The 14,171-nt window shown below is 36.7% G+C and overlaps 1 protein-coding gene across 7 annotated transcripts in view; it reads right to left on the reverse strand.

Moving 5' to 3' along the window:
• The window catches only part of ash1 (histone-lysine N-methyltransferase ash1), a 1,128,611-nt gene that overhangs the window by 852,854 nt on the left and 261,586 nt on the right, over positions 1–14,171 (reverse strand). For all 7 annotated transcript variants that reach the window (XM_090378882.1, XM_090378880.1, XM_090378881.1 and 4 more), the window contains 2 exons: positions 13,958–14,129; positions 1,179–1,227 (listed from right to left, as the gene is read on the reverse strand). In XM_090378882.1, coding sequence (XP_090235008.1) covers positions 1,179–1,227; positions 13,958–14,129 — 221 coding nt within the window. The remainder of the gene's footprint in view (positions 1–1,178; positions 1,228–13,957; positions 14,130–14,171) is intronic.

Raw genomic sequence — 14,171 nt, forward strand, 5'->3', positions numbered from 1 at the left:
CACTTTCCTTTTTGAGAAACCTTGTCCTGCTCAATCAGCTTCAACTTCTCGAAAATCTGCTACCAATTCCTTAAATGCCGATCTTCAGGTAATTCTCCAGTGGGGCAAAGAAAACTTAGTTGATTTGAACCCTTCTAAAACTCAGTCTTGTCTTATATCTCGCAAAAACGATTCTTCTGCTCCTATGCTTATCTTTAGTGACACTCCGATTTCTAGGCAAAATGATATATCTCTTTTGGGGATTACCCTGACTTCTAATCTCTCTCTTGGCACAAGCACATTACAAATATTGCTTCCTCTGCATCTAAAAAACTTGGTTTTCTCTTTCGCTCTCGGCATTACTTTTCTTCCAAACAGCTGCTCACTCTGTATAAATCGCAAACCCGCCCAGCCATGGAATATTGTTCCCACATCTGGGGTGGTGCCCCCAAAACCTCTCTCAGGCTTCTTAATTCCATTCAGAAGAGGGCAGTTAGGTTAATTAATGATTCATCTCTAACAGTCTCTCCACTCGCTTTCTCATAGACTCTCATACTTCCATGGGCACTGTTCTTCCAAATTGGCTTCTATAATTCCCGCTCTCTTTCAAAACAGTCCGAACACGTGCCGCCACCAGCCAACATCCATTTACTGTCCAATTTCAAACCCACAGAACCAACTTTTCATCTTCCTCATTTATTCATTCAATTGCCGTTTTCTAGAACAACCTTCCTTCATACGTATTTCCTGAAAATTACAATCTACAGAAGTCCAATGTCAACAAATATCTTCTTTCGTCTTCTCAACCTCCAACCCATGCACGGTACTAAGTACTATAGGTTCTAATACCTCTCGTGTTTGGGGTTCACAAAAATTGAAATTACTAATTTTTTAAAGAGCAAGAAGAAGATACACGAAATATAGAATGGTGTATTTTTGTTACCTTTAGGAACATAACCCCCTTCCCTTTTGTACTGGTTCCTAGTCCCCATAGCACAGTTTCGCACTACATGAGATTTTATAAGAACCTAACTACCGTGTTATATGGTGGTTACCTGTATTTGCACAATTTAATTTAATTCACAAAATATAAAAAAATAACATGGATGGAAAAAATATATTAAGAAAACATAACAGAAAACACCTGCTTAGAACATTTAAGAATAAATAAACATTTTATTTTTTTAGTGCAGACTTACTCGTTCGTATTTTCTTATAGTTGTATGATGGATCATCATTATATAGAAGCTGAAATGGGAAAAAGAATATCTGGCTAAGTTGAAATTATATGATAATATACTTTTTTTTCACTCCCCCCTCCAAATCTCATTTATTTAACATAAATGAGATTGGGGGGGGTGGGGGAGTGAAATTTAAATTGCAAAATTGAAATGAGATTTAAATTACAAAATACAGGACTTAATGCATGACTTAATGCATACAGGACTCAAGTTCCATTGACTTTTAAAAGTCATTGGGAAAAGTTCTGTATTTTGTTATTTAAAAGTTTGGTATTCTGCAATTTACATTTATAAGTTTAGTATTTTACAATTTATTTTGAAATTCTGTATTTTGTTAAAAAAGGTACAGTATCTCTACACCAGTTGACCCATTGATTTATTTTCTCAGAGATAGTGTTTTGGGAATGAAGTAGTCCCATGTGAAAATAAGTCAATCAAATGTACTGTTGTAATCCTTTGATAAAGCTTCAGAATATTTTTCATTGGATCCTATCAACAGAAATTCAATTCATACATAAAATGTTGATTAGCTGTACCCATTGTAGTGTTAATTTGTAAAGTTAATTACCAGTTCCTATGTGATATCATTAACTTATAAAAAATATTCTTAGATCACATAAAACCCACATTACCCAATAGTAACCCACATTAAAATTATTACTCACAAGGGATACACAAAAGAACCTGTTTGCCAGTGCTTAATAAACGGACCAAGACCCAGCGTTTATAAGAATGAATATTAAAGCTATAACATATGCCAGATTTTGTGTGAATTAAGGAGACTCTACACGTACTTTCAGTTCTTAAAATAACAAATTAATCCATATTGAAAAAATTTTTCTTCTCTTTTTTTTAATTGAATAAAAAAGAAATGGTGAAATCATATTTTTAATAAAATGAAAGGACATGAAAAGCAATTTTATCAATATATTAAAATAAACTGAGAAACTTTTCCTTACATTTCTAAGGCTAAACATAGTTTAACAAACAGATGGGCCAGTAGGCAAAAGCAGGCAGTAATACCAGAGGAAGATTTATTACAGAAACAATTGTTGCCTACACCAACCAGACTTTAAAATGTATTTATTGTACAAATATTTTTAAATATTTTAAAATTTTATAAAAAATACCAGGTGTAACAATATTCAAGCACTGGTCATCACACATGAAAAAGATAATAACATAATAGTGACAGTACAGGAATCATTAGAAGGAAGGGATCAAGCAGTTCTACTGGATGAAGAAAGAGGTTACAGTTGTTAACAAGGGTTTTCATTTCAGGAAAGGGGATTATGACATTTTAAGACACTACTTAGCCTCTACCAACCGGCCACTTAGTACAGCAAGGGTGAATACATTAGAATTATAGAATATCTTTAAAGCAATAGTCAGAGAATCTATGAATGCACATATACTATTAAAAAAATAAAGCAAAAGGAGGATATCAAGAGGGATGAATATAGAGCTGACCAGTCTAATAGAAGAGGGAGGATGGGGAAAATTGGAGTGATGAAAATTTTAGATGATCACAAAGTACAACAGAAAGGTAAAAGAAAAGTATGATAAATTAATGGTAAAGAGAGAAAACAAAGAATGGCACAACATATTTTTCATGCATATTAATACATAAGAAGAAAACAAATGAGATTGGAGTGTTGTGCAACAGGTGCGGAATAAAGTCTAGAATTACCCAAATGACTTTGCCAATGAACTGAACAGGCACTTTGCTTCAGTGTTTAGAGACGATGGACCTTTCATAGTGAGCACTAGCCACATGACAGCAAGACTGAGCAGGATAAAACTTGCAATAGATAAATTAGAGAATTGTTTTTTTATAACAAAATTTTTTGACCCCAAAGGCAAATAAAACTACAGAGTCTGATGGCAGGTACCAAGAAATTTTGAGAGAAGTGTCAAGAGACTGGATTAAAATGTTAAAGTTACTTGTGAGGGCATCACTGGACTTGAGAGAGATGGAATGGAGAAGTGCCAACATATCGCCAACACAAAGTCATCTCTATGAAGGAAGTGAATAATTACAGACCAATGTGACATTAATCGTATGGAAAATTATGAAGAAGAAAGTCAGAAGAGTGCAATATAAGGATATTTAGATAGAAATGGAAGAATACACAATACATTTTGTTAAGGTAAAATTGTTTCACTAACTCCAGAGATATTTTAACATAGCTGCTCATGGGCTGGATATGGGAAATAATTTTGACATTGTTTGTGTTTTAGCAAAGCATTTGACTCAGTTTCTTATTAAAATTTACTGAATAAGAAGTGACATGTTAGGATCACCAACAGGATTCTAAGATGGATTACACAGTCACCACAGGGCAGGAGGTAGTGGGTTGTGATTAGTGGTTACTCTTCAGATTAGCTAATGATAAAAGTGGGGGAGTTCAATGTAGATTCTGGGACCAACATTGTTTCATTTCCTTGAATGACATTCATCAAGGTATTAAAATGGCACGAGATCAAAATTTACAGAGTATGTAAATACGAGGAAGGGATTAATTATCATAACAAAGCAAAAACTCCCTCATAATTACTTCAATAGCATTAGAATAGGCATATGATGCAAGAGCACACGCTTATACAACACCAGACAAAAAAATAAAAAAAAACTTCATTTCATTGATTCATTCGCTCCAACAGTTTGTATAGTTCTTCCTTGAATTTACTTAACCTATCAACTTCCACAACAACAGATGTGAAGGCGTCACTGGACTTGAGATGAAGTTTGTTTCCAGTAATCAACCATCCGCTGGCAAAAGGCAAATTTCCAAACATCTATTCTCCAAACATCTATTGTATTCCAAACATCTATTCTATTCGCCCCTGCACATGCGTAATCTGAGAAAGAGGAAGAATCCCATCAACACTGAGCTTCCTGAGATCATTCAAGGCCTTATATACCTCAATCAGATCACCTCGCAGGTGCCTAATCTCCAGATGCTGTAATTTGCAGAATTTAAGCCTTTCTTGGTAAGTGCAACCCTTTTTTTTCCTCTCACCGATCTCGTTGCCCTTCTCCAGCAGCTCTACATCCTTTCTAAAATGAGGCCTCAATGCCTGTAGGCAGTACTCAAGGTGGGGGCCTGACCATCGCCTAATACAAAGGGATATTCACCTCCTTATCACTGCTGACAAAATTCCTATATATTATTGAAAAGGTCCCATGGGCTGTTCTGATTACTGCTACCCATATGCAGTACTTTGCATCTGTAAATGTTAAGCTTCATTTGTCATCTGTAAGCCCATCTGCCCAACTTTTATAGATCCTGCTATAGTAGTGCACTGTCACTACTAGCATTACCAACCCTGCCAACCTTCGTATTGTCCACAAACTTGGACATTAAACCTGATATACCTTCATCAATATCACTGATAAATACAGAAAACAACACTGGGCCCAACACTGAACCCCGGGGGACTCCACTAATAACACTAGTCCACGAAAAGATTAGTGTCCATTGATTACCACTCTGTCTTCTCCCACTCAACCATCACTTTATTCACACAGTAACTTGCCCTTGAAATGGCATACTGCTTCAATTTGTACAGCAGTCTTTTATATGAAACAGTATCAAAAAGCTTTCCTAAAATCCAAGCATATGATATCAATTTTTTCTGCATCCAGTTCCTTTGTGACCACATCTTAGTATACAATCAAATTGGTCAGACAAGACTTCCCCTTAATAAACCCATGCTGTGTCCGAGCTATAACTGAAGCCTTGTCTAGATAATCCTGGAATGGGTCTTTAACCAGTGACTCCATTATCTTCCCTGAAAGAGAAGTTAAACTAACGGGTCTGTAATTACTTGTGTCACCTTTTGATCCCCCTCCCTCTTTACGAACTGGATATACATTTACACATCATCAGCCCATGGGGGACCACGCCTAAACCCAGAGATGCTCTCATAATAATGGCTAAGGGTTTGCTTTCTTCCTTTGCTTCCTACTTAAATATAACTGGATAGATCCCATCAACATCAAGTGCCTTTCTTAGGTTTAACTTCAACAATTTCTTCTCCTCCACTTTGCTCTCAGTTATTACAAAATCCTTTAGCTCCCTGTTAAAGTTTTGATAAACTTCTGGCAATCCCCCTCATAAATAACTCCTCATGTGTGAATGTAGATGCATTCAGTTTGTCAGCTACTTGAGCAGGATCATCAACAGTGGAACCATTGATATCAACAGAACCAATCTGACTCATCCCATTCATTCCAGAGTTTACATAATTTAAGAAGTCTTTGCTGTTCCTCTTCGCATCCTTTGCCAAAGATTCCTTGTAATCTGCAGGAAAATACAAATTCTTATACTTGGAGAATAACAACTCCAAGATATGATGAGAGCCTTGTCGATCAATTCGGCCATGGAAAGATTGTGCAAGGCTCAAGAAGTAGAATTTTTTTCTGCCTGATCTGTACTTGTTAACAGGAGAGACTGCTTCTACATGGATGGGATACACTTAAATAGAAAGGGTGCAAGAATATTTGCTGACGCTATCGAGACAGCATGTTAGGTGGGTCGGAAAACTGCTAACTTGGTGGGATACAAGGACTAATAGATTAACAGTAGCCACTGGCAGAGGTGAAACTGATTCTTGCACTGCTTCTATTTGAATGAGCAGAAGCCTGGAAAACAAGATGCAGGATATTTCAGAGACTGCTGGGAGTCATTGCGGTACAAGAAAACACATGGGTTGTGTTAGGGTAGCTATGAATAGGAACAGGTGCATGTATACATGCGTGTACACCAATGCTAGGAGTTTGGTAAATAAATTTGATGAATTTGAGGTATTGCTCAAAGCATCAAAGGCGGATATTGTTGGGATATCAGAGATGTGGGGTCACACAGATATAAGGAATGCAGAACTGGAATTTGGGGAGTACAACGTCTACGCAAAGGATAGACAGGATAGGAAGGGAGGAGGGGTTATGCTATTAGTTAAGAAACGCATAAAATCCAAGGAAGTGAAGCCAGTCGACATCGCTGGACAGTGCAGTGTGAGTCAGTTTTTTTTTTTTTTTTTTTTTATGAAGACCCCAAACACGAAACGTATCAAAACCTATAGTACTTAGTACCGTGCATGGGTTGAAGGAGAAGTATGGGGGGGAGGAGGATGCCGGAAACTTTGCTCTAGAGACTAAACATGGATTTCACCACTTCAAGCCTCCAATAAGCAAAGTGGTGGTATTTCACCGGTTGATGAAAGTCATCTACCACTTGGTGTGACATAAGTATTGGGAGATCAAAATTGAGAGTAGGAATGTGCTATAGGCCTAATGACTCTAATGAGTATAATAAGAAACTGTACAGGGAAATAGAGTGGGCCAGTAAATCAGAGTCTTATAATGGGGGATTTTAATTTCCCAGATATTGATTGGAATTTGTGGGTTGGTCACACACACTAGCAAGGCTTTTGTGGATTTATTGGATGATTGTTTTCTACATCAGCATGTTCGGAAGGCAACTAGAGGGAGTAATATACTTGATTTGATTTCAGTAGTGATTCTTCATGCATTAAGAATCTGCAGATAAAGGAACCACTAGGTGGCAGTGATCACAGTGTGCTGAATTGGGATTTACTCAAAGAGGTAACTGCCACCAGGGGTTAAAGGGAAGGGTTATTGCTTTCGTAAAGGCAACTACGATGGTCTAAGACAGTATTTAAATTCTATACAGTGGGACCAACTGATGATGTTACCAACAGCAAATTCAAAATGGCAAGTATTCAAAGAACTTATCTTGGAAGCTACTAGGCTTTACATACCAACTAAGAAATATTGTTCAAGGTTTAGGCCTAAATGTATGTCAGATGAACTAATGAGACACATGGCAGAGAAAAAACAAAAATGCATGGGATATATATAAATTAATGGGTGACATGGAAGACTATGATAGATATAAGCTGGTCTGCAGCCAAGTCAAAGGAGATTAGGCAGGCAAAGGCAGATTATGAGAAATCTTTGGCAAAGGATGCAAAGAAAAACAGCAAAGAGTTCTTTACTTATGTAAACTCTAGAACGAAGGGGATGAATCAGATTGGTCCACTTGATATCGATGGTTCAACTGTTGATGATCCTGCTCAGGTAGCTAACAAACTAAATGAATATTTTGCATCGACATTCACATATGAGGAGTTATTCAGTGAGGGGAATGCCAGAGGTGTATTCAACTCTGGCAGTAAGCTAGATAATCTTGTAATAACTGAGAGTAAAGTGGAGGAGAAATTGTTGAAGATAAACACAAGAAAGGCACCTGGGGTGGATGGGATCTAGCCAGTTATATTAAAGGAGGCAGCAAAGGAAGCAAGCAAACCCTTAGCCATAATTATGAGGGCTTATTTGGACTCATGGGAGGTACCCATAGACTGGAGATGTGCAAATGTGACCCCAATTCACAAAGGAGGATCAAAGGCTGACACAAGTAATTATAGACCTGTGAGTTTAACTTCTGTTCCAGGAAAATTAATGGAGGCACTGGTTAAAGAAGCAGTGCAGGATCATCTAGACAAGACTTCAGTTATAGCTCGGACACAGCATGGTTTTGTTAAGGGGAAGTCTTGCCTGACCAATCTGATTGGACACTATGATGCAGTTACAAAAGAGCTGGATGCAGGGAATAACTTTGATATTATATACTTGGATCTTAGAAAGGCTTTTGATACTGTTGCACATGGAAGACTGCTGCACAAATTAGAGCAGTGTGGCATTGGAGGCAAATTGCTGCTATGGATAAAGGAGTGGTTGAGGGGGAGAAGACAGAGAGTGGTAATCAATGGACACTGCTCATCATGGACTAATGTTATTAGTGGAGTCCCTCAGGGTTCAGTGTTGGGTCCATTATTGTTTTCTGTATTTATAAATAATATTGATGATGGTATATCAAGCTTAATGTCCAAGTTTGCAGACAATACAAAGGTTGGCAGGGTTGTTAAGGACGGTACTGACGTTATGCTGGTGTAACAGGATCTGGAAAGGTTGAGCAGATGGGCTGAGAGGTGGCAAATGAAGTTTAACATTGACAAATGTAAAGTACTACATATGGGAAACAGCAACCCCAGAACAACGTATCAACTCTGTAGTACTACACTGACAGTGGTAGAGAATGAAAAGGACTTGGGGGTAATTGTGCAGGCAGATATGAATTTCTCTGAGCAGTGCAGACGGGCTGCAATACTAGCTCATGGTATCTTGTCAATGATATACAGGAATTTTTCTAGCAGGGATATGGATGTGATTATTTCCTTGTATAAGGCAATGGTCAGGCCACACCTTGAGTACTGTATACAAGTCTGGAGGCCTCATTTCAAGAAGGATGTAGAGCTGCTGGAACGAGTACAGAGAGGGGCAACAAGATTAGTGAATGGAACAAAGGGTTGCTCTTACGAAGAAAGGCTTAAGTTTTGCAAATTACAGTGTCTGGAGACTAGGCAATGGCGAGGTGATCTGATAGAGGTGTATAAAGCCTTGAATGGTTTGAGCATGCTAAATGCTGATGGGATACTTCCTCTTACTCAGAATAATCACCTGAGAGGGCATAAATTCAAATTGAGGAAAGACAGATGTAGCATAGATGTGTGGAAATTTGCCTTTAGCCAGTGGGTAGTTGGTTGGTGGAACAGACTTCCATCCCTGGTTGTGGAGATTGATAGCCTAAATAAATTTAAGGCTCAGCTGGACAGGTATTTTGAACGAACGGAGGGGTGAAGTGGAAGGTTTTTTTTTTTTTTTTTTTGGCTGATGCTGCATAAGCTTGTTTTCTTGCATCATATGCCTCTACTAATGCTAATGCTAACTCGTACTCTTTGGTGTTGGCGGTTTTATGTAAAAACAGCAGAGGAAGAATACAATATTACAATATAGGCAGAAACAAAGTTCCCCAATCTTATAGCGATAGGGAAGTCATATTCCTACTGTACATAATAATTTTAAGACCAAAATTGCAATACTGTATCCAAGTATGGAAACCACTCAAAAAAGAAAAAAAAAAAAAGTCTCCTTGAAAAGGTGTAAAGATGGGGAGCTGACCATGTTAATAAGATTTGTAAAACCATGCCAGGATGAGTAAGGGCTTCAAATATGTGGGCTACAGAGCTAAAAAATTATGCACCTTAAGGGGACCTGATTAAGGTCTATACAATTCTGAGATAAGGCAGTAAAATGAATGAAGGCAAAATTTCACCCTTATAAATGATTCAAGAACAGGTCAGGAGGTCCTAAATTTAAATTAAAGGGGAAAAGGTGTACACTAAATTGTAAAAAGTTTATTTTTATTTTATTTTTTTAATTTTTTACCCCCACACCAAATTGTTAATTACTGAAATTAGTTATCTCCATGGGTGGCTGTTTTTGATAGCTTGGAGAAATCTAATTATCAGCTGGGTTATCTATGTGAGGTGGAATTGCATAAGTAGTATTTCTTTATTATCTATCTTCTTTCTTTATTATTATTTTTTATTGTTTATTTAGCTTGTGCAGCAAAAACCTATGGTATCCTTGCACTACGGGGCTAACATCCGATTAAAATAAAGATAACAAATTTATAAACATACTGGACAATAATATTACAATCTTGAAAATACACAAAGTTAAAATGCTAAAAATAAAAATAATAAATTCTAAAACCAGAGGAGCTTTGGCATACATAAGATTCCTTTTTCAACTGTAAAAGTTACAATATGGCTTTGAGTGCAAACATGTAAATGAGGAACATGACATCTAAAGTAGGTGGTTAAAGATAGGCAGGTGATGAGGAAAAGACCTGTCAGAGGGGAAGGAGTAGAGATAAAAGTGGAGGGGGTGATGAATGCAGTAATTCCCTAATGGTCCACAGTTTACAGTGACCTGGTTATTTGTAAATTATCACAAAAAAATGGGAAGACAGAAGTGTTTCCAACTCATGCAGAAGCAGAGAATCAAAGATGTAATGCATATGCAGACACCATAATTGCTTTTAAAAATGTGACCTGAATCCCAACTCACACACCCTCTCTGTCTGTGTGGGGATTCAGAACAGCAACAGATTAACTCTTGTGAGCAATGATAATTTAAAAATCACTTGACAAGGTTTTGTCCCTCCCTTACCAAAAGAGTATAGCTATCACTGAATGTGAAAACAAATCGCCATTCTCAGCTTCAAATTTGGTCTTTTAGTCCATTAAGAATACTGATTTTACCCAATCAGAAATAGCCATACACTATTTACACAAGGAACGAAAACCTACTGCTGAATGATTTTAAAATCATGAACTGTGCAAGATTCTTTGAGACCCATTGCTACTTAGATCTGCACACAAACACAGAACCAGACACTATACATTTTGTTTTTGTATCTCTAGTATGGTGTGCATTATTAATACAGTCCTCATATAGCACAATAGTTGTGTTCCTAGAAACCCCTCATGCAATATAAACAACAGGCCTTAGGGGAAAAATAGGGTTAGGTGCCAACAACCCAAGATTGAACACACATTTCCAACCAAAACATTATCAAACACAATAAATAATCGTAATAAAATACTTACGTATTTTATTACGACTATTACGTAATAAAATATTGCTAATGCTTTTGCTTCTATCGTAAGCAAACTTGTTTTTTGTTTGATTTTCTATCCAAACAGATGACAGCCGTTCCATCTCTTCCAATTTTTTGTGTCTTGATCTAATGGATTCTAATTACATTTTGAGTTGTTCCTGCTATGAAAGTTGTTTTTATTTATTTTCTCTACACTCTTTCTAATTCTCGGCATTGCCTCATTTAGGCCTGTAGCACGTGCAATATCACATGGTCTATCATTTCGCTCAAAGCGTTTCACCATTTCATATTTTTTTCTCTATCGACAGAGGTGGACTGGCCATAAGCCTTACAGGGGAAACTCCGGTAGGCCAGAGGCCAGTGTGATTTTGGCCATAAACCATAGTAAGAGGCCACTACAAATTTTCCCGGGTAAGAATTTTTGACTCAGTCTGCCTCTGTTTATCGATATTGCTTTTCTCTTTCTCTCTGAATCTGTAGTGTCTTCACCAGAACACTTCCTTTTCACACCTTTTAAGTATTTTACTCATTTTTAGGGAATAAAGCACAATTACAAAATGAGGAGGCACGCTTCATACACATAAACAAAGCTGGGCACGTGTAGCAACTGAATAAACAACACTGTAAAGGCAGAGACACTATTAACACCTCACATTTTACTAAAGCACATTTCTGGGGGTTACTACCATAAAACAATAAAAACAACTTCCAATTGTGTTTCTGCTAGTGGAATCTGTTATAAACTGGTAGTAAACTTGATCTAATGGCATTTGCGATAATACCGATAGCTGGAATTGTGTGGGTTACATTTTACCTTATTATGGTGAAATGTGTTTCGCCTTCACTGATATGAAAAAACAAATACATTTTCAAAATCCTCTCTTCATTCCTATCGTGTTGCGTTCAGTTGGGGTGATTCCGCGTTCGAATGCTATTTCTTGTAAACACAAAGGCGAATTGTGCATAAGCGAATTCAGTTCGTGTTATATACGATATTGTTCCCCTATTTATAAATCGTGTATGATCGAATTCGTGTAGTGTAAACACGTGTTATACGAGGACTGGCTGTACAACAAAGCAAGCTTATATTAGCACACACGCGCATGCACACACACACCCAGAAGCTGTACACCTTCTTAAGTTAAACAATTTGTCTAACCCTTCTCTAAATTTATTTAAACTAATCTCATCTACAACAGCAGAAGTTTCATCAATCAGTTACTTTCTACCTGAAATAAAATTATTACATATCTATCTTACAACTGCCATTTGCATTTTAAATTTATTCTCTTGTATGTTAGGTTTGAAAAGGCATAAGGATGCCAATAGCATTTAGCTCAACTAATCTATTTAATTCTTAAACAGTTCAATCAAATCTCATTGCAGGTGCCTAGTTTCCAAGCACTACAAGAACTAAATTCTTTCTTGGTATCAATACCATTTTGGGCCTTTGACTAATCTTGTTGTTCTATACAGAATTCCAACAGATCCACACATCTTTCCTAAAATGAGATTTCCTGTTCACGGTACTAAAGATGTGGCCAAACCATTGCTTATATAACAATGTAAACACACCAGTATCTGGAAAATTCACTGCATATCACTGAAAGAACCCCATAATCTCTCCAAGCAGCATATCCGCACTGCATTTCATATCACACTGTAAAATGCTTTTACGTTCTCTACTACTTTGAGTAACAGAATAACATACCAATTGGTATCACCCAAATGGTATATTATTCTGAGATTATTGCTGCCCATTTGCAGTACCTTGCATTTATCAATCTTAAATCTCAACTACCACTTCGCTCAGCTATTCTGTCCCACTTTTCTGTCTTGTTACATTGCAGTCAATAATCACCTTACCAACCTTTATATCACTGAAACCTAGACATTAAACATATTTCACCAGTATGGTATGTAATCATTAGTATTATTAAGAACTACTCAAAACAACAAGGTGTTCAAGCACTGAAGCCTAAGGAACTCCTTTATTACAAACAGTCCAAGATGAGCAATGCCCACTGATAACCACGCTGTCTTCTTCCACTAAACCATCCCTTTATCCATAGCAAGAATGTTCCCATAATTATGTTGTTGTTGTTGTTATTATTTGGTTTTTAGGAGCATTAGCAACTAAGGCCATATTCTCCGGGGATATGCAGTGGTCATTCCCTGACCTTAACGCATCCTCCATATTTGGTGCCCATAATTATGGCCAAAGGGTTTGCTTATCTCTTTTGCTGCTTCTTTTCATATAACTGGGTGGATTCCAAAATGCTTATTTACTCTTAGCTTCAACAATTTTCTCTTCCACTTTCCTTTCAGCTATCACGGAATGATTTAGCCCTTTGTTATAACTTGGTATACTTCTACTATCCCCTGCCTAAAAATTTATTCTTGTGTGAATGTAGATGAAAAATATTTAATCACAAAATATGCCTTTATTGCAAACTAGTTTATATGAGGGTGATGAATAAGTATTTAACCTCTTCTATAAATATCTGGGTTAAAGATGTGAAAGTTTGGCTGGCAATTTCATCCTTATCAATGTAGCTTCCCAGCTACAGTGAAAAGGACTCAATCCATCACTGTGTAATGTGACACATGGCGTAGTAATGGATATAGATAGTTAGGTACGTGGCAAAAAGCTCAAGCTAGAGAAGCTATAAAAAAATCATTGTACATGTCAGGTATTTCTTGATGTATATTTACTTTGCAATGAAAACCAATCTTCTATCAATGAAATTCTAATAATAATCAAAATCTGGGTCTAGGTAGTAACACATTAAAATACATGTCTCCAGTGGAGCAGTTCTTTTTTTTTTTTTTTGTGGTGGGGGGAGTAGTACAACTATGTGAGCAAACCCAGTTTGCTCACAACTAAGTAGAATAAGAGGCTATGCCTGATGTACAATTATTTATTATGGCTTTCACAGATTGAGGCTTTTGCTCTAAACTTAACTATGTTTTTAATAAAACTTACCAAATGAAAATGAATTTTGAAAATTAATGGGCGACAAGGTCACCTTTTCACCACTTATCACTAATTAATGAAAATGGATATGTAGAGAATGTTATATAAAATAAGTAAATGTAGATCCCTTTCATTAAAGTCAGTACACAAAAACTTTATAATATACTTTATATACAATAAATTATCAAACTGGACATTCACTTTACCTGCTTATGTTTGTACAACCACCAAATATCATAGGAAAGTTGAAAGTCTGACCGTCTTTCACGTAAATATCTCCCCACGTGAATTGGAGATGGTAATAAACCATGTTCATGATCCTGTGGAATATAGTTTATTTTCTCTTTTGACTGTGATCTTTTCCCATTTTTCTTTCCGCTAGAACAAATATAACATGCATTTACTTAAAAAAAAAAGATG

This window comes from Mastigoproctus giganteus, chromosome 8, assembly GCF_048544385.1.
Source record: "Mastigoproctus giganteus isolate SK-2022 chromosome 8, ASM4854438v1, whole genome shotgun sequence".
Taxonomy (NCBI): domain Eukaryota; kingdom Metazoa; phylum Arthropoda; class Arachnida; order Uropygi; family Thelyphonidae; genus Mastigoproctus; species Mastigoproctus giganteus.